This window comes from Notamacropus eugenii, chromosome 1, assembly GCF_028372415.1.
Source record: "Notamacropus eugenii isolate mMacEug1 chromosome 1, mMacEug1.pri_v2, whole genome shotgun sequence".
Taxonomy (NCBI): Eukaryota; Metazoa; Chordata; class Mammalia; order Diprotodontia; family Macropodidae; genus Notamacropus; species Notamacropus eugenii.
This window is the reverse complement of record NC_092872.1, coordinates 536,183,188-536,204,761: the sequence shown is the minus strand read 5'-3', so window position 1 is coordinate 536,204,761 and position 21,574 is coordinate 536,183,188. Positions and strand designations below refer to the sequence as shown.

At 35.8% G+C, this 21,574-nt stretch overlaps 1 protein-coding gene across 4 annotated transcripts in view; it reads right to left on the bottom strand.

Moving 5' to 3' along the window:
• Positions 1 to 21,574, bottom strand: part of LTBP1 (latent transforming growth factor beta binding protein 1) — a 477,680-nt gene that overhangs the window by 193,995 nt on the left and 262,111 nt on the right. For all 4 annotated transcript variants that reach the window (XM_072634139.1, XM_072634140.1, XM_072634141.1 and 1 more), the window contains one exon: positions 11,388 to 11,490. In XM_072634139.1, the coding sequence (XP_072490240.1) occupies positions 11,388 to 11,490 (103 nt within the window). The remainder of the gene's footprint in view (positions 1 to 11,387; positions 11,491 to 21,574) is intronic.

Genomic DNA, 21,574 nt, shown 5'->3' with positions numbered 1-21,574 from the left:
TTTGGTTTACAGAACTAACTTACATGAACACCAGATTTATTACAAGAGAAATGAAAATACTGTGGATCTCCAAGAGTTCACAATCCATATAGAAGTTTGTATATTTGTAACAATAGGAAAAAGAGAAAAAGATGTACCAGAAATCTCCACCTAAAGGGGCATGGCATGGAAGGAGTAAAGGTACACTAAAGGTGGGTAAAGGACAAAACCCCTCCTGAAGGAGAGGAGAAAAGCAATGGCAAAAGCCACATTCTTTTCCTTTGGGAACTGCTAGACTATGAAGATAGGATGGTCTGCTTATCTACAAGGGTCCCAGCTGCACAAAACCCTAACCCTAACCCTAACCCTAACCCTAACCCTAACCCTAACCCTAAATGCGCTCTAACCCTAACCCTAACCCTAACCCTAACCCTAACCCTAACCCTAACCCTAACCTAGTACAGACTGACTGGTGCCTCTCTTGACTCCCAAGGATACACAGGGAGTCCAGTTTGGGATACAAAAAACTGATTATGGCAGGAGCAGGGAGGTGGGGGACAGGAGTTTGTCCTTGACACATTCAGGGCTTCCTACATACTCTGGGTCCAGTGTTTCTGGAAAATATGGCAACTCAAAAAGACAAATTCACGGGAGCCTTTAACATTTTAAAGCTAAGAAAATCTCGACTCTGGGAAGTTGAATCAAGTTGCCCAGTTTCTCACAGCCAAAAAAGGAGCAGAGCCAAGATTCAGACTCATGGCCTGTGGCTCCAGAGTCAGAGTCTGTTGTTCCACTATACACCTATTCCATTTAATATGGGGGATAAATGGGTATTTTTTTTATCTATGAGAAACATCCATAAGAAACTGGAGAATAACAATATATAGGAAAAATGAAAAGAGAAGCAACATAATGAGCCTATATCAAGTACTTACTATGTGCTGGGCACTCTACTAGGTGATAAAAAACAAAAATGAAAAAGGTTCTGCCATCTAGGGAAATAACTTCTTGGAGATCAGTAGGTTGGGGAAAAGGTGGTTCTAGAAGAGGAGAAGAGATTTTTGTTCAATACACCCAAAGAGCATATATAAGCTACTTGCTGTCAGTAGTGGGTAGGAGTGATTACCCCAAGGAACATTTCTTTTGAGGGGGCAGCTAGGTGGCAAAGTGAATCTGACCTCAGAAACTTGCTAGCTATGAGACCCTGGGAAAATCACTCAACCTTGTTTGCCTCAGTTTCCTCATCTATAAAATGAACTGGAGAAGGAAATGGCAAATTACTCCAGTATCTTTGTTAAAACAAACAAAAAGACCCAAATGGGGTCACAAAAAGTTGGTCATGACTGAAAAACAACTGAACAACTTTTCTTTCTCTTCATGTTCTTCTTTCCCACCCCATCCCCATCATCCTAGAAGAGCAAGATGGCAGAAGAAACTAGGGGAATAGGAGACAAAAATGGACATTGGTGGGAAATAAAGAATCACCAGTGTCCATGGTCAATCTTCTCATTAGAATGTAAGCTCCTTGAGAGCAGGTACTATTTTTCATATATCACTGTGCTGTGTCCTACATGTACCATGAACTAACAAATGTTTGACTGATCCTGAGTTGGTTAGGGATTTAGAAATTCTCACTAGTCCAGGCAAAAAAAAAAAAAAGACTTTTGTCCTTTACTTACATACTTGCATACTCTGCAGATTTCCCTACCCTCAGCGTACCTTCCATGATTTCTTAGTTTTCTACATAGCAAAGTAGCTAATGTCCTCACTTAGAAACTTTCAAATATTTTAGAGTAAAACCAAGTTAAATTTTCCCAAAAGAAAAAAAACTGTATAAAAAGCATGGGGTCCTACTCAATGTACCCAAAAAGAATATTCAAGAGCTACCTAAAGACACTCTAAAGGTTGATAGTTTAAAAGAGGCCATCTACTCTAATCTCCTAATTTTACAGATGAGGAAAATGAGTCCTAGAGGGAGGAAGTGACTCGTCCAGAGTTAAACAATGAGTGTAAGAGCAGGGCCCAGAACTTTAGTCTCTTGATTCTTGGCCAGGGCTCTTTTCTCTAACCACACTGCCTCATGAGAAAATCATGAAGCGCTGAACCATAGAGGATTAAGTCAAAGTAAGTCTGCTCTCTTTCGAAATGCGTATGATTTAGAGAGCAATACCAACCAAGGAAAGTTTTCAAAATGACATAAGAAAAATGTGACCCTGAATGTGTTTCTTGGGAATGAATCACCCAAAATACACCAAGTACAGTAAATGTCAAGTTGTTAATAAGGTCACTGCATTCCTTATCCACACTGTCAGTTCTCAGGATAGGTCAAATGAATTTATTTTTTTAATGGGAAATGAACCAACATTAGAATTCATTTAGTAAAAAAGGAAAGCAGAATCAAAGAGTTGGAAGCAACCTTACCAGCCATCTACTGCAAACCATACTTGAATAAGAATCCCCTCTATGACACCCTTGAGGAGTGGTCATCTGGTCTTTCCTTGAAAAACTTCTAGTTAGAGGAAACTCTCTTCCTCCCAAGGCAGCCCCTTCCAACTCTAATTTTAAACAAGTGTTTTGTTTTTTTTTCCTGACATCAAGCTAAATTTTGCCTCTTTGGAAACTTCCACCCATTACCTCTGTTTATGTCTTCTGGAGCCAAATAAACCCAGCCTAATTCATCTTCTCCCTGAGATACTTGAAAGCAGCTGTCCAGTCCACCTCTGAACCTTCTCTTCCCTGAACTAAAAAAATATAGTTTCTTAGCAGTTTCACATATTCTTTTCGTTCAGATCCAACACAGACATCATAAGAAAGAGATGTTAACAAAGCTATATGAAATAGCTGTTAGTATCAATGAGTTATTATGCATCAGGATTGGATAAAAAGGACATATGATTAGGTGTCAAGAGATAAGGGTACAAATCTCACCACTGAATGAATGAAGCACTTATTAAGTGCTTACTACCTGTGAAGCTCCATACTAGGTCTTGAGGATACAAAAAGTGAAGGGAAGCTTCTCAAGGAGATCACATTCTAATGAAGGAGACAACATGTATAGAAAAATTTGGCTACAAGTCAGTTGGAAAGGTCCAGTGATCCAGCAATAAAGCAGAGCTTTATTGCACAGCTAACTATGCAAATAAACTAGGCAAGTCATTTACCTTTCCAAGTCAAACTTTCTCCATCTACAAAAAAAGGAAGCTGCACTAAATAATATAATCTCTGAGATTAGTCAGCTTTAATCTGCTGTGAAATTATATGTTCCACACATGGATAACAAAGGGCTAGAACATGAAGGGAGTGAAGCAGGAAGAGAGCTGGAAGGATTCTCTCTAAAATTACCTCCATCACATCTCTGCACCCTCAGATTTGAAAGAGGACCAAAAAAAAGGAAAAGAGAAGAGGAGGGAAAGAAGAGAATTAGGGAGAAGGGAGTTGGAGAGATACTCTAAAAGCACATGCTCAGATCAGAATCAAAGCCACTAAAACAGGAATTCTTAGCCTGAAGTCTATGAACTCATTTTAAATATTTCTTTTAACTGTTTTTCAATATAATTATTTTCCTATGTAATTTTATGTATTTTATTTTATGTACTTAAGAAAAAATACTCTGGGAAGCAGTCCATAGGTTTCACCAAAAAGTCAAAGGGGTCCATAACACAAAAAGAATTAAATACCATTACATTTAAAAAAAAAAAAAGATCTTGTCTCCTTCATCCATGCAAAGGAATATGATTGGCTTTCATCTCCTCCAAGATACACTGACACATAGAATGCATACATGCAAATAGAGAAGAAAAATAATGGTCACAGCTAATGTTTTAACTGGAAAACCTGAGACATTTTGAAGGAACATGCATGCCTGAAATGCTGTGTTAAAAGGATATAAGTGTTCAGGATAGATAGGTAAGGAAAAAAGGAAACTGTGATGCCTTTCATCTGCAAGGTAAAACACTTTCCTGTAAGGTTTAGGAAGCGATTCTGGGAAGATGATGCAGTAGGTGCCTTGTATCCCAAACAGAGCTCAGAAAATAACAGTAAGAAGCATCTGAAGCCTGGGGCACCATTTCCCATACCTTGGGACTAGGACCTGATTATTACAATAAGCAGCTAAAAATAAAATAAAACAAAACAAAATAAAAATGAATAAGTGAAGGAGAAAGAAATTGACCAAAGATAGCTATTGTGAAGCTAGAGGAGATCAGAGGAAGATAACAAAGTTCAAAAAGCAACTCCTACTTCAAAAAGAAATGTCAAATGGTCACATGACCAAAAAGAGGTCTTGGAACAACTTAAAAAGGACTGCAAAAATCTAATAAGAGAGATCAAGGAAAAATTAGCTAAAAAAAATTAGAGCAATCCAAAAAAACCAAAAAAATTCTGAAAAGAAAGTCAACCAACTGGAAAAAGAGATTCAAAAACTTAAGGAAGAAAATAACTCCTTGAATACTCGAATTGAACAAGGGGAAACTAATGATGTTATAAGACACAAAGAAATAATAAAACAAAATCAAAAGAATGAAAACAGAAAACTGTGAAACATCTCATTAAAAAACAATTGATTTGGAGAAGAGACAGGAGAGACAATATAAGAATTGTTAGACTACCTGAAAGTTACAATCAAAAAAGGAATCTTGATATAATATTACAAGAAATTATTTAAAAAACTGCCCTAACGTTTTAGAAGAAGAAGGTAAAGTAGAAACAGAAAAAATTTATCATTTACTACCTGAAAGAGATTCCAGATGGAAAACTTATAGGAATATCATAGCCGAGTTTCAAAGCAACCTGGTTAAGAAGAAAATATTACAAGCAACAAAAGAAAAACAATTTAAATACTGCAGAACTGCAATCAGGGTTACACAAAAGACCTAGCCAAATCTACATTTAAAGACCATATGTCTTAAAACATTATAGTCCAAAGAGTAAAATAGCTTGGATTGTGACTAAAAATAACTCACCTAGCAAAGTTCAATATAATCTTGAACAAAAAAAGAAGCAAATTAGATTCATGAGGAATAATAGGGTAAATATGAGGAGAAGGAAAAATAGTGAGGAAAAGTAGTATGGAGGGAAACATATAACTAGTAATTTTAACTTTGAATATGAATGGGATGAACTCACCCATAAAATGGAAACAGATTAAAAACCAGAATCTGACAATATATTGTTTATAAGAAGCACAATTAAAATGAGAGATACATACAGAGTTAAAATAAAGGGCTGGAGGAGAATTTTTTGTTTCTTCTGATATAAAATAAAAGGCAGGGGTAGCAATCATAATCTCATACAAAGTTAGAGCTAAAATAGATTTAATTAAAAGATATAAATAGGAAAACTACAGTATATGTCACCAATATTATTCAATACTGTTTTAGAAATACTAGGAATAGCAATAAGAAACTGAAGGAACCAGAATGGGAAATGAGATTAAAAAACTATCTCCTTTTTGCAGACAATATGATGATATATTTGGAAAATCTTAAAGATTCAACTAAAAAGTTATTTGAAACAATTAATAATTTTAGCAAAGTAGTAGGATATTAAATAAATCCACATAAATTATCAGTATTTTATATATCACAAACAAAATTCTGTAAAGGAAACAGTACCCCATTTTTAAAGATTACAGACAGTACAAAATACATAGGAATATATCTGCCAAAACAGACTTAGAAACTACAGAAAGATAGTTATAAAACATTCTTTATGCAAATAAAGTCATATTTAAATAAATGGAGAAATATTCATTATCCATGGATAGGTAAAGCCAATCTAATAAAAAAGACAATTTTTCCTTTATTCATTTATTCAATGACATCAAAATTAAATTACCAAAAATTATTTTACTGAGTTGGAAAAAATAATAACAAAATTTTAGAAATAATTCCAAAATTCATTTGGAAGACAAAAGGTCAAGAATTGCAAAGAAATCAATGGGGAAAATAGATATAGATATAGATATAGATATAGATATAGATATAGATATAGATATAGATATAGATATAGATATAGATATAGATATATACACACACATAAAGGAAAGAAGTTTAGCAGTACCAGATCTTAAACGATTTTGGGAGGCAGTAATTATCAAAACTATTTGGTACTGGCTAAGAAATAGAAAGGTAGATCAGTGGAACAGAATGATATACAATACATAGTATCAAATGATTATGTTAACCATGTGTTAATGTAAAGATTTAAGGTTTTGGGATAAGAATTCATTATTTGGTTTAAAAAAAACTGTTGGGAAACTGGAAAGCAGTGTGGTGGATATTGGGTATAGATCAATATCTTACACCATTTACCAAGACAAGGTCAAAATGGATAAATGACCAAGATATAAAGGGAGATATCCCTAGAAAATTTTAAGAATTTGGAACATATAACCTGTCAGACTTATGGATAGGAAAACAATTTATGAATAAATAAGAGATTGAGAACATTGTGAGGTGCAAAATGAATAATTTCAATTATATTAAACTTAAAAGGCTTTATACAAACAGAAACAATGTAGCCAAGATTAGAAGGAAAGCAGAAAATTGAGGAAAAAAATTTATAGTCTCTCAGATAAAGGTCTCATTTCTCAAAGATATAGAGAACTTACACAATTCATTACCCAACTAATTAAATGGCCAAAAGATATGAACAGTTTTTGATGAAGAAATTAAAACTACATATAGTTATAGGGCTATGTGATCATGAAAAAATGCTCTAAATCATTTTGATTAGAGAAATGCAAATTAAAATAACTTTGAGATATCATCTTACACCTATCAGATTGGTTAAAATGGTAGAGGCCCTTCAACTGGGGAATGTCTAAACAAGCTGTAGTATATGATTGTGATGGAATACTTCTGTGCAATAGGAAATGATAAGCGAGTTGACTTTGGAAAAACAAGGAAAGACCTGCATGATATAATGACATAAAGCAAAATGAGCAGTACCAAAGGAATGTTGTACATGGCAACAGAAATATTGTCCTAAGAACAACTTTGAATGACTAATTAAATCTTCAGTCACAAATACTCAAACCAACTACAAAGAATAAATGAAGGAAAATGCTACCTCTAGAGAAAGAACTGAGAAATAGATGTACAAACATAGATCTGCATATATATATATATATATATATATATACATGAATATATATATATATATATATATATACATGAATATATTTATATTTAATTGTAGCCTTCTGTGGGGTAGGAAGGGGAGGAAGGGAGAAAAAATAATAATACAATGTGGTCAGCAGGATGAAAAAATATTTAGGGAACCAAAGGAAGTACCTGAGCGAAAAGGAAAGAGAAGAGGGAAAAATGAGATTTATGAAAGGAGTTTCCTAAGCACCTCTCAAAAAACAAGAAAAAAGAAAATGTTTCAATGTGGTCCTTTTTTGGGTTGTTTGGCATAGTGCTTTTTGCAAGTAATAACAGGGAATATTAACTATTTTGCAATTTGATGTAAAAACCACAGTACAGACTATACTGTCAAATAAGGTCTTGAAGGGCACAGGGGGCCATTTCTTAGGATAAATATACAGTAATAATAACAACAATAACAGCTCACACTGATATAGTAATTTAGGTTGGCAAAGGGCTTTACAAATATCTCATTTTATTCTCACAACAATCTTAGGAGGTGCTATTATCCCCATTTTACAGATAAGGAAGTGAAAGCATGAAGAGGCAAAGTGACTTGCCCAAGGTCACAAAGCTACTGAAGTTCACAAGGCTGTATTTTAACTGTGGTCATCCAGATCCCTATTCACTGCATCCCTCGCTTTGTTCAAAAATAAATCATGGGAATACTTCGGTTCTAATCAGTCAGGCACTCAAAATGGAACTTATTAAATGTAATCACAAGGCCAATCTCCTTCCATAAAAAGATTCTCTACCCCCATCCCCACAAATGAACAACATTTCAAAAACCAACGTCAAGAAAGATTTCAACAAGTCTAAGAAACACAAAAGTTCAAGGGAAGCAGAGAATCTAGAAAAGAAACAATTCTAAGGGTACAAGTCCAGATTGTAACAATGCAATAGAGCAAGGACAGAAAAGCAGTGAGAAATGCCAAGACGGCTCAGTGAGAACCGAACACAGACCTTATGGTAACTGAGTATGTTACAGAGAAGGAGAAAAAGGAGACGAGGTAGGAGAGAGAGAGAGAGAAGGAAGGAAGGGAGGAAGGGAGAGAGGGAGGGAGAGACAGGGACAGATAGAGAGAAGAGGAAGGAGAAAAGGGGGACAAGGAAATAAAGAGAGAAGGAAGGAAAGAATGGAGAGAGGGAAGGACATAGACAGATAGATAAGAGGAAGGAGAAAAGGGGACAAGGAAAGAAAGAGAGAAGGAAGGAAGGAAAGAAGGGAGAGAGGGAGGGAGACAGACAGATAGAGAAGAGGAAGGAGAAAAGGGGGCAAGGAAAGAAAGAGAAAAGGAAGAAAGGAAGGAAGAAAGGAAGGAAGGGAGGAAGGGAGGGAGAGACAGGGACAGATAGAGAGAAGAGTAAGGAGAAAAGGGGGACAAGGAAAGAAAGAAGGAAGGAAGGAAAGAATGGAGAGAGGGAAGGACACAGACAGATAGAGAAGAGGAAGGAGAAAAGGGGGACAAGGAAAGAAAGAGAGAAGGAAGGAAGGAAAGAAGGGAGAGAGGGAGGGAAACAGACAGATAGAGAAGAGGAAGGAGAAAAGGGAACAAGGAAAGAAAGAGAGAAGGAAGGAAAGAAGGGAGAGAGGGAGGGAAACAGACAGATAGAGAAGAGGAAGGAGAAAAGGGAACAAGGAATGAAAGAGAGAAGGAAGGAAGGAAAGAAGAAAGAAAGGAAGGAAGGAAGGGAGGGAGGGAAGAAGAGAGAGAGTGAGACAGAAACAGACAAACAGAAGAGGAAGAAGAAGGAGAAAAAGGAGACAAGGAAAGAAAGAGAAGGAAGGAAAAAAGAAGGAAGGAAGGGATAGAGACAGAGACAGACAGAGAGAAGAGAAAGGAGAAGATTATCAAGCAATGCCATTTGGAAGAATAACCAAGCCTAGGTTTGAGTTCTGGAACTGCCTGTCATTCATTCATCTTAGGTAAATCAGTTCACCACTCTGGCACTTCACGCTGCTTTTCCCTCATATACACAAGGAGGTTAGCCAAGGTAATTTCTAGAAGTCCCTTCCAGATCAAAATCTATAGGGAATATCAGAATGGAGAATAAGGAAAGGAAATTAGACATCACTCTGCATAGGAAGGTAATAAGAAAACAGCTTTCCCTTCCCCAAGGAGCCAAGGAAAATTAGTCAGCATCTTGCTGACTAATAGAAGAATATAGAGATAAAAATAATGTAAAAAAAATTCTTTTCATGTATAAAGAGAGAAAAAGAGAAACAGAAACAGATAGGATCACAGTGATCAACAAATTATAATTAAATATCTACTGACATAAAAACATGCTACATGAGATAAACAGCTTTAGGTTAAACCACGTTTGAAGTTGAATTAGAAGTAATAGGGAAGATGTTGGTGCCCTTTGTCCTCTACATCCCCAAAAGCAAGAAGACTAGACTGGAAAGTGGTGTCAAAAATACAATTTTTGCTGATCTGTGGATAAGAAATCTCTTTGGTATTTTCTGTGATCAAAAGTCTACGAAATTCTGTCACAGAGCTGAACACACAAGTGCCATCAGGGGAATTCTGACAAAAACTTAACTCTTTTGTTTTTATGTGGTAGATGATCACTTCTTGTAGTAAAAAACACACCATCAGACACAAAGGGAAAGAAACCTAGAGACCCCTAAAGCCTACAGTCCCTCTGTTTGTAGAACAGTGTCCCCCCTGTAGATACTAGATCATTCAGTCCCCAGCAGAAAAAACTCTACCTCCCTGTTAATGGCTATAAACAGATGCAGTGGCTGGTGCACTCTTCAGAGCCACTGACATTAGCTACTGCTTCCCGGACTCCAAAGTTCAGCTGCATTTCTTCCAACACAGTGCTGACTTAAATATTTTAAGGATATGTGTTTTCTTTGGTGTGGGTACTCTCTATAATCACACAGATTGCAATACTTTACACACACACACACACACACACACACACACACACACACATGACTCAGTAAATGTTCTTCCAGAGTTTCTATGGCCAAAAACTTTACACTTGTTGGGTCAGATTAGTGTAATGCATTTCCAGATTTAGCTAGGCTTGTTCTGGGATACCATATAAAACAATTCATCTCTGGACCCGAATGAGAATCCTTCCCAGCTCCCAACCTCACAAGACCTACTAATGCTAGCACTCTGTTGGCATTTTCTCTGAGAAGGCAGGGCCAATCTACAACTCATGGTGAGGCATTAGGTTAGGAATGTTGTGGAGATTGTTACTCCAGTAAGAGGAAACGATCAGAGACTAATCACAGTTGTAACTCAAATCGGTAAGATCTGACAACATACATCATAGAGTATCTGAGAGGCTTGTGATAATTATGATGGATCTACTAGTTATTTTCAAGCATCAAAGGCTATAGTTTTGAAAGGAAGAGTAAGAAGCTGTTTTTCAGTCATTTCCAACTTTTTGTGACCCCTTTTGAGGTTCTCTTGGCAAAGATACTTGACTAGTTTGCCCTGTCTTTCTCCAGTTCATTTTACAGATGAGGCAACCGAGACAAATAGAGTTAAGTGACTTGCCAAGGGTCATACAGCTAGCAAATCTGAGGCCAGATTTGAACTCTGGAAGAAAATGAATCTTCCTGACTTTAGGCCCAGCACTCTAACCATTATACCACCTAGCTTTCCCAAAGAAAGATGTCAACACTCTGTCAATTATAGATTCTACCAGTTTGTCAACAACTATTTATTTCACAACACATTTAGTATTTTTCAACCTTGTTATGCTTTCCATCACTAGAATTCCTCTGAAAAATCAATAAAATCAGAAAAAGAGAAACAGCAAGTACAGACATGAATGTAAATCTAAAGTTTCCTTCAATCTAACCCCAGGTGACCATTTAGAACTTAAAAAACTTTAGACATTCATTTATAATTTTAAGAGGTCATTTTAATGCCTCTTCACATAAGGTATGTTGCTTTAATTCAGAACCTCCATACAAACTTTTTTTTTTTTTTTTACAAAATAATTCAAAATTATAAGCCTAGTTTAAAAAAAAACTGAAAACTATCAAATGCCAGTTCAATAACAAGAGGATATTAATTGAAACTTTCTCAGTCCTGAAAGGCTTCCAAGAATGAGAGGATCTATCACAACTTTTTGGAATTAAGTGATATAATTTTGTGGGAAACTATCAATTTTACTAAAGTATACAATAAACATTAATTAAATGCCCATTGTGTATAAGTGCTATGTGCTCAAATTAAACACGTAAGTTGAAAGAATTGTAAAAAATAAAAATAAACTAGAAATAAATACCTGGTTTCTTGGGACATTTCTGGCATTTGTGAAAACCCCATGAAGTGCCCACAGTGCCACAGCAGTCTTCTTGCTTTGAAAGTCCAGGGAGTGCTTTACCACACTGCAATGATTAAGTGTGAAAAAAGAAAGTTAATATTAGTGTAAAAAACACTGAGCTCTACAATACTGCAGCATTTCACAGTCACATAATAAAATAGCTCCCTTGTTATCCATACAGTTGGGGAAAAGTTTTTGTTTGGTTACTTAAGCATCTTTTAAACAAAAGCCAAAGTAGACTTATGTGTCACTAAAAATGAATATTTCCAAGTAAGTAATCCCTTCACTGGCACTTCGGAGTCGATGACTCAGAAAAATCTGTCACTATTCAGGGCACTTAACAAAACTTTTAAAGTTCCCTGAATACCCTCTCTTTTTTTTTTCTTTTAAAGAAAACACATAAGTTTAAAAGAGAGTTTCAGATGCCTTTTTTCAACTCTATTTTGGTAGTCTTTGTGGCATCCTTAATGCCTAAACATGACTCAGAAAGTCCTGGCCTCTATGAAGTTCACAATTTTGTTATCACAGAGGAACATGTGGCAATAAAGTAGAGCTGACCGGGAATGGCCTGATTCTGGACACCAACTACGTGGACAAGTCTGATACATATCACAGATATAAACAGGTAAGGGGGCAAATCCAGCTAAATCAACATGAGATAAGCCGGTACATTCATAGCCAGAAAAGTAAGGTCTACTGTTTGAGAATTCAGAAAAGTTTCTGAGAATAGTAATAGAGTGTAAGCTTAATGAACAAGTATTGGGATAAACTGTTTCCATTATGCCCTGTTTTGCAAGGCAAACTGTGTTTATGATTTAATTACCATTTCTAATCATTTAATTTAGAAAACTTAATTCTTCCCTTACAGTCAGCATCATTGCACATGCAGATCATTCATTTATTGTGTCATATAGGTAATGCTTAACTCAAACAAGAACAATCAAGACTTTTTGTCTGTCTATATTCAAGACAAATTCCAATTTTCACATTGGTTTTCTCAAATTTTCAATTCAAAGGGGTAGAAACAAGCTGTTTCTATCTCTTGGATCTCAAAAAAAAATCAAGGTGCAAGTTTTCATTGCACCATTTAAGTTCCTTCACTCCACTGCTTTTTTTTACAGGTCCATAGTCAAAAACAGCACAGGCTGTGTGTCCAAATCTGTTAAGAGGCAGTGTAGGTGCTATCACAATATTTCAAGATTTTGATTAAACTAGACATATATGGCATAAGAATGGATTGAAAGTGAATGAATGAACTCATGGCTTTAAATGAGAGAAGAGGGGAGAAAGTTACATGTGCCATACTAGTTTTGTGTTGCAGCTCAGTCGTGTTCAACTCTATGTCTAATCCATTTGGAGTTTTCTTGGCAAAGATACTAAAGTAGTTTGCCATTTCTTTCTCTAGTTCATTTCACAGATGAGGAAACTGAGGCAAATAAGGTTAGCTGACTTTCCTAGAGTCATATATCTAATAAGTATCTGAGGCCAGATTTGAACTCAGGAAGGTAAATCTTCCTAACTCCAGGCCTGGAACTCTATTCACTGAGTCACCTAGTTGCCCCAGTACAATTTTAGGCTTCCTTAATAGAAGTTCAGAACACAGAAAATTGTAGTCCTGATTATGCAGTCTATTTCTAGAGTATTGTGTTTAGTTCTAGATGGCACCTTTTAAGAGAGAAGATGACAGATCCATATATTCAAAGATGGAACAACAGAATGGTGCAGGGTCCAAAAGGCAAAATATATGAGGAACAGTATGTTTAACTTAGAAAAAAACAAAGTGGGAAAAGGGGAGAGCTAAAAACTAAAAGAATTTTCCTATGGAATAGAATGTCAAATTATTTAAGTGTTGCATCAGGGGAGGGGATTCTAGGAAAATGGAGGAGTAGGTCAGAAAATTCCAAGCTCTCCAGATTTCCACCACAACCAAAAATATACTACCTCAGGATGAATATAAAGAAGCAAAAATAAACAAGAGCTGGGACAGAACAGCGGTCTTCCTGGGACAAGTGCTGAAGACCTGAGGAAAGACCCCATAAGGGATGTTTGGTCTGAGTGAAGGGCAAAGACCTTCAGGCTATGTCCACTGAAACCTGGGGGCAACTGGGTTAGGAAGTATCCTCAGCCTCAGTCACAGGAATTCTCACCTCACAATGTTGGGGTGAGGGTGGGGCCAGATATCTGAGCAAAGGAAGACTGAAGGACCTTCTGTAGCCAACCCCAGCTCTGCTGCCCAGATGCTATCCTGGATTGCAGCTGGAGGCTGAAGACTAGAAGGAACATACCCCATGAATACAGAAGCAATGGGATGGGGATGCTACTGTCTGTGAGCACTTAAAAGAAAGCTGAGTTCTTGATTTCAGTTTCAGACTAGAGGGGAGAACTGAAGGTTACAGTCACTGAAGGGTCTTTAGGGAGCAAGAGCATTTCCAGCATACTGTGCATGGGGGTCCTAGCTGTGACTTGGAGGGGGAAAGGAGTACAGAGGTTGGGCCCAGGATAAAGCTCAAAAAATAACAGTAAGAAGGACCTGAGGCCAGAGGCACCATTCCCCTCACCATATAACTAAAAGTGAGTGTAAAAACAAGCTGCTAAAAATAAAATAAAACAAAATAAAATCAACAAGCAAAGGAGAAAGAACCCAAATATAGATAGCTACTATGGGAAAAGAGAAGACTGGGACTTGCTCTGAAAAGAGGATACTGAAGCAAAAGAAAAACAAAGCCTCTCCTACGCCAAACAGTGATGTCAAATGGTCACCTGTCCAAAGAGTTCTTAGAAGACCTTAAAAAGGACTTTAAAAATCAAATAAGAGAGATCAAGGAAAAATTAGAAAAAAATAGGAACAATCCAAGAAAATTAAGAAAAGAAAGTCAACCAACTGAAAAAAGAGATTCAAAATCTTAAGTAAGAAAACAACTTCTTGAAAACTGGAACAGGGCAAGGGGAAGCAAATAGCACTATGAGACACCAAAAAATAATAAAACAAAACAAAAAGAATGAAAAAAGTTGAAGAGGATGTGAAATAGCTCATAAAAAAAAAAGCTGATCTGGAGAACAGATCAAGAAGAGAAGACAAAAGAATACTCAAACTACCTGAAGGCTATGATAAAAAAAAAAAAGAGAGAATCTTGCTACAATCATATAAGAAATAATTAAAGAAAATTGTCCTGAAGTTTTAGAACAAGAGGGGAAAGCAGAAAAAAGACAGCAGGAACAAAACATCCACCAATCACAACCTGAAAGAGATCCCAGAATGAAAATCTACAGGAATATCATAGCCAAATTCAAAAACTTTCAGGTTAATGAGAAAATATCATGAGCAACAAGAAAAAAAAAACAATTCAAATACTATGGAACCACAATTAAAATTACATAAGGCCTAGCGGTTGTTACTGTATAAGACCACAGATCTTGGAACACTACATATGTAAATAGATCTAGATATATCCTGTGTGTGTGTGTGTGTGTGTGTGAACTGGGGTTGTAGACAAAAATAACTCACTCAGAAAAGATAAGTATAATGCTAAAATGAAAAAAAATGGATATTCAATGAATTGACAGACTTTCAGGATTTTGTTACAAAAAGACCAGAATTCAATAGAATATTTGATATACAAGATCCAGGAGAAATATAAGGTAAAAAAGAAATAAGGTAAACAATTATAGGGGATTCAATAAGAACAAACTTTATTTTTTATATGTAGAAATGTAAATTGCATGCTTAAGATTGTCATTAGTAGGGGCAGAGCCAAGATGGTGGAATAGAAAGATGCAAATACACTAGCTCTTCCCCCACAGCCCATAAATACCTGTAAAGAAAGCCTCTCAACAAGTTCCAGAGCAGCAGAAGCCACAGAACAGTGGAGTGGAGGAGATTTCCAGGCCAGGGTGACCTGAAAGGCCGATGGGAAAAGTTTGTTGCATTGGACACAGCTGTCCGCATCCATTGTTGGATTGTAAAGCCCTTGGGGGAACTGAGCAGCTGATCCACACCTCAGCCTTGTGTGGCTGCCCTGCCCTCATCTAATGCTCCTGGGGGAATTGAGCAGTTGATCTTTAACTCACACTGAATGGCAGCCATGCCTCTGGCTAAAGCCCCTGGGGGAACTGAGCAGCTTATCTGAATCTCAGCCCCCAGTGTTGGCTTGGTGGAACTAGAGGCCAGGTGATTGTGGAGAGGAAACTCTACTACTCACAGATTCTGAGCACAAAAGTTTCTTGTTGCTCCCAGACCAGTGTACACACTTGATTGTGCCACTTTGGAGGAACTGAGATCTTACAGATCACCAGAGTATATCCTACACTTGACAAAGGATACAAAAGTCAAGTAACTGGTTGGAAAAATGCCCAAAAAAGGGAAAAAATAAGACTATAGAAGGTTACTTTCTTGGTGAACAGATATCTTCTCCCATCCTTTCAAATGAGGAAGAATAATGCTGACCATCAAGGAAAGACATAAAAGTCAAGGTTTCTGTATCCCAAACATCCAAACTAAATATTCAATAGTCTCAGGTCATGGAAGAACTCAAAAAGGATTTTGAAAACCAAGTAAGAGAGGTGGAGGAAAAATTGGAAGAGAAATAAGAGATGCAAGAAAATCATGAAAAACAAGTCAACAGCTTGCTAAAGGTGACCCCCAAAAAATGCTGAAGAAAATAACACATTTAAAAATAGGCTAACTCAACTGGCAAAAGAGGTTCAAAAAGCCAATGAGGAGAAGAATGCTTTCAAAAGCAGAATTACCCAAATGGAAAAGGAGATTCAAAAGCTCACTGAAGAAAATAGTTCTTTAAGAATTTGAATGGAACAGATGGAGGCTAATGACTTTATAAGAAACCAAGAAATCACAAAACAAAACCAAAAGAATGAAAAAATGGAAGATAATGTGAAATATCTCATTGGAAAAACAACTGACCTGGAAAATAGATCTAGGAGAGACAATTTAAAAATTATGGAACTACCTGAAAGCCATGATCAAAAAAAGAGCCTAGACATCATCTTTCATGAAATTATCAAGGAAAACTGCCCTGAGATTCTAGAACCAGAGGGCAAAATAAAAATTGAAAGAATCCACAGATCACCTCCTGAAAGAGATACAAAAAGACAAACTCCTAAGAACATTGTAGCCAAATTCCAGGTCAAGGAGAAAATATTGCAAGCAGCTAGAAAGAAACATAATTTGAGTACTGTGGAAATACAATCAGGATAACACAAGATCTAGCAGCTTCAACATTAAGAGATCGAAGGGCTTGGAATATGATATTCCAGAAGTCAAAGGAACTAGGACTAAAACCAAGAATCACCTACCCAGCAAAACTGAGTATAATACTTCATGGGAAAAAATGGTCTTTCAATGAAATAGAGGACTTTCAAGCATTCTTGATGAAAAGACCAGAGCTGAAAAGAAAATCTGACTTTCAAACACAAGAATCAAGGGAAGCATGAAAAGGTAAACAGCAAAGAAGAAGCATAAAGAGCTTATTAAAGTCAAACTGTTTACATTCCTACATGGAAAGACAATATTAGTAACTCTTGAAACTTTTTTCAATATCTGGGTAGTGTATGGGATTATACACACACACACACACACACACACACACACACAGAGCACAGGGTGAGTTGAATAGCAAGGGAGCATATCTAAAAAAAATAAAATTAAGGGGTGAGAGAGGAATATATTGAGAGGAGAAAGGGAGAAATGTAATGGGGCAAATTATCTCTCATAAAAGACGCAAGAAAAAGATTTTTCAATGGAGGGAAAAAGCAGGGAGGTGAGAAGGAAAACGTGAAGTTTATTCTCATCACATTTGACTCAAAGAAAGAATAAAATGAACACTCATTTTGGTATTAAAACCTATCTTACAATATAGGAGAATGGGGGAGAAGGGGATAAGTAGAGTGGGAGGGATGATGGAAGGTAGGGCAATGGGAGGAAGGAACAATTAAAAGTCAACATTCTTGGGGAGGGACAAGGTCAAAAGAGAGAGAACAGAAGAAATGGGGGGCAGGACAGAATGGAGAGAAATACAGTTAGTCTTATACAATGTGACTATTATGGAAATCATTTGCAAAACTACACATATATAGCCTATATTGAATTTCTTGCCTTCCCAGTGGGGATGGGTGGGGAGGGAAGAAGGAAGAGAAGTTGAAACTCAAAGTTTTAGGAAGAGCTGTCGAGAATTGTTCTTGCATACAACTGGGAAATAAGAAATACAGGTAATGGGGTGTAGAAATTTATCTTACCCTACAGGACAAAAGAGAAAATTGGGATAAAGGAGGGAGAGATGTAAGAAGGGAGGGGAGATTGGTGGTAGGGGTAATTAGAATACTCGGTGATTTGGGGTGGGGGAGGGGAGATATGGGGAGAAAATTTGTAACTCAAAATTTTGTGGAAATGAATGTTGAAAACTTAAAATAAAGAAATAAATTTTAAAAAATAAAGAACTTTGTCAACTTAAAAAAAGATTGTCATTAGTAATTGGATAGTTTGAAAGAAAAATTGAGGAAGAGCCGAGCATGATGTGGTGATCCTAAAAAGCAAAACTGTGCAGGAAAAGGTAAAAAGAGCAATTATATCACACTAATGAGGTGTGACAAGAACTGATACAGAGGAATCAGATGGGGGTGGATGGCTGGTAGTACTGGAACCCCACTCACATCAGATGTGGTGAGAAGGAATAAAATATACATCCAGAAGGGTATAATAGCCTTCTAAATTTATAAAGAAATAAGAGAGAACAGGATAAGGGAGAGAGGTATACAAGGGTGCGTAAATTAGAATTTAGGGAGTGGGAGAAAAAGAAAAGAGAGGTACCCCTAGAGGAGTGGGTAGAACAAGGAAAAGGGGTAAGGATATAAGGAAGAAAAGGAGTGGAATAGGGAGGTAGTGGTTGGAAACAAACTAGAGGAAAGAAAAGGTAAAAAGAGAGGCTGAGGAGGACAATTGTGAGGAAGAACAGGATGGGGAGAAATACATAAATAGTAATTATAACTTTGAATGTGAATGGTATGAATTCACCCATAAAACAGAAACAGATAGAGTGCATTAAAAATCAGTCTGGCAATATGCTGCTTACAAGAAACACATTTAAAAATGAAAGATATACACAGAGTTAAAACCAAGGGCTGGGGTAGAATACATTATGCCTCAGCCAATGGAAAAAAAACAGGGGCTGCAATCATGATATCAAAGTAAAAACTAAAAGAGATTCAATTAAAAAAGATAAACAGGGGAACCACATTATGATGAAAGGCACCATAATTAAGCAATATCAATACTAAATATAAATGCACCAAATACAGAAGCATCTAAATTTTTAAAAGAAAAGTTTAATGAATTACAGGTAGAAATAAATAATAGTACTATAATAGTGAGAGATTTTAATCTTCCCCTCTCAGAACTAGACAAATATAATCAACAAATAAATAAGAAAGATGTTAAGGAAATTAATAAAATTTTAGATAAGCTAGATATGATAGACATCTGGAGAGAACTGAATGGAAATAGAAAGGAATACATCTCTTTCTCAGAGGTACCTAAAACCTTTACAAATATTGACCATATATCAGGACACAAATATTTTGTAGCTAAAAGAAGAAAAGCAGAACTATTAAATGCTTCCTTTATAGACTATAATGCAATAAAATTATTTCAATAAGAGACCATGAAAACATAGAAAAGAACTTATTGGAGACTAGACAACCTAATCTTAAACAATGTATGGTTAAAGAACAAATAACAGAAATAATCAGTAATTTCATTTAAAAAAATAGCAATAGTGAAATAACATATCAAAGCCTATGGGATACAGCAGAAGCAGTAATCAGAGGAAAATTTATATCTCTAAGTGCTTACATTAATTTAAAAGAAAAAGAATGGACCAATAAACTGGGTATGCAATTTAAAAAACTAGAAAAAGAATAAATTAAAAATCCCCAATTACATACTAAATTAAAGGTGAAATTAATAAAACTGAGTGTATGAAAAGAATTGAATTAGTAAATAAAACTAGGAGTTTGATGTTATGAAAAAAATCAATAAAATAAATAAACCATTATTTAATATGATTTTAAAAAGAAGAAAACCAAGATACTAGTATCAAAAATGAAAAGGTTTAATATACTACTAAAGAGGCTAAAATCCAAGCAACTATATGGAGTTATTTTGCCAATAAATTCAATAACTTATCTGAAATTGAAGAATATTTACAAAGATACAAACTGCCCAGATTAGCAGAAGAAGAAATAGATCTCTTTCAGAAAAAGAAATTGAATTGGCCATAAATGAGCTTCCTAAGAAAAAAGCACCTGGACCAAACAGATTTACAAGTGAATTTTATCAAACATTTGGAGATCAACTAATTCTAATACTAAATAAATTATTTGGAATAACAGGCAAAGAAGGAGTCCTGCCAAACTCCTTTTATGAAACAAATTTTGATACTGATACCTAAACCAGGAAAAGTAAAAGCAGACAAAGAAAATTATAGATTAATTTTCGTAATGAATATGGATGCAAAATCCTAAAGAAAATATTAGCTAAAAGATTACAACAATATATTATAAAGATTATACATTATGACCAAACAGGATTCATAGCTAGAATATAGGAATGGTTTAACATAAAGGAAAGCTATTAACAAATTGATTATATCAAAAATAAAATTAGCAAAAATCATATGATAATATCAACAGATGCAGAAAAAGCACTTGAGAAAGTACAACACTCATTTCTATTAAAAACACCTGAAAGAATAGGCATAAATGGACTTTTCATTAAAATGATAAGAATAATTTACCTAAGACCATTAGCAAGCATTATTTGTAATGGAGATAAGCTAGAAGCCTTCCCAGTAATATCAGGTGTGAAACAAGGATGCCCACTTGAATTGATAATGCATTTTTGCTTATTGTTAATATAATTTTGCTTCTTAATGGGAACATCTTTCCCATCCATTAATAGGCCCATGTGACCTGCTTAAATCACCCGGATTTGGGATCACAAAGTATAATGCCTCCATTTGTTCCAGGATCCCTGGATTTAGATTGTAAGGCCAAGGATCCTGGAAGGGTGGAGTGTAATGGCAAGGAAAATAGGATCTTTCACTGTTTTTGTTTTAGTATAATCAAGATTCTTTAACTAGGAACAGTATATGGATTTGTATTGTTAATTATTTTAATGTGATTAAAGAAGACCTTTCCCATTTATTAATGGGCCTGCCCATTAAGGGGAGTTTGATTAGGGAAGATTTATAGGAAGGCCCTAATCTTTTATTAATGAGGCACTGGTTCTCAAGATTGTGATGACCTCTTGCTCTGAAAAGTGTATAAAGACTATGAGGTGGGGTTTTACTTTGGGGCTTACTCACTGGAAGTATTTGTTTGGCCAGAAGAGACTCTGGGCAGGCACTAAGCAGTCACCTCCCCTCTTCTTTGAAAACCCAGATGCTTTTCTCTCTGGCAACTGTGGATGTATGGTCAGATCTGTCTGTTGATCTGTGATGTATGTATTGCTCATGTCAGACAGTTGGAAGCCATGTCTATTCATTATTATTTCTTTGTATTTTCTCTGAAGTTCAGGGTGCTGAGTATTTCCCTTGAACTAAGTGAATAATATATGTTCTTGTTAAAGTGATTGTTGACCCCCCAAAAGTTAGAAAAGCAGATGAAAGAACCTGTGATAGCAGGCCCTCCTGTGTATGATGGGGTCCTTGCTTTTATACCAGTCACCAATATAATTCATTATTGTATTGGAAATCCTAGCAATAGCAATAAGAGATGCAAAAGAAATAGAAGGAATCAGAATAGGGTATGAGGTAATAAAACCATCTCTTTTTGCAGATGATATGATGATATACTTGGAAAATCCTAAAGATGCAACTAAAAAGTTAATTTAAATAATTAATAATTTCAGCAAAGTAGCAGGATATAAAGTAAACCCACATAAATCATCAGCATTCCTATATATTACCAATAGGGTCTTGAAGGAAGAGATAGCCAGGGATACCTCATAACTCTAGACAGTACAAAATACTTGGGAATATACTTATCAAAACAAGCCCAGAATTTCTATGAACAAAACCATAATAAAATTTTGCACACAAATAAAATTAGATCTAAATAAATGGAGAAATATTCATTGT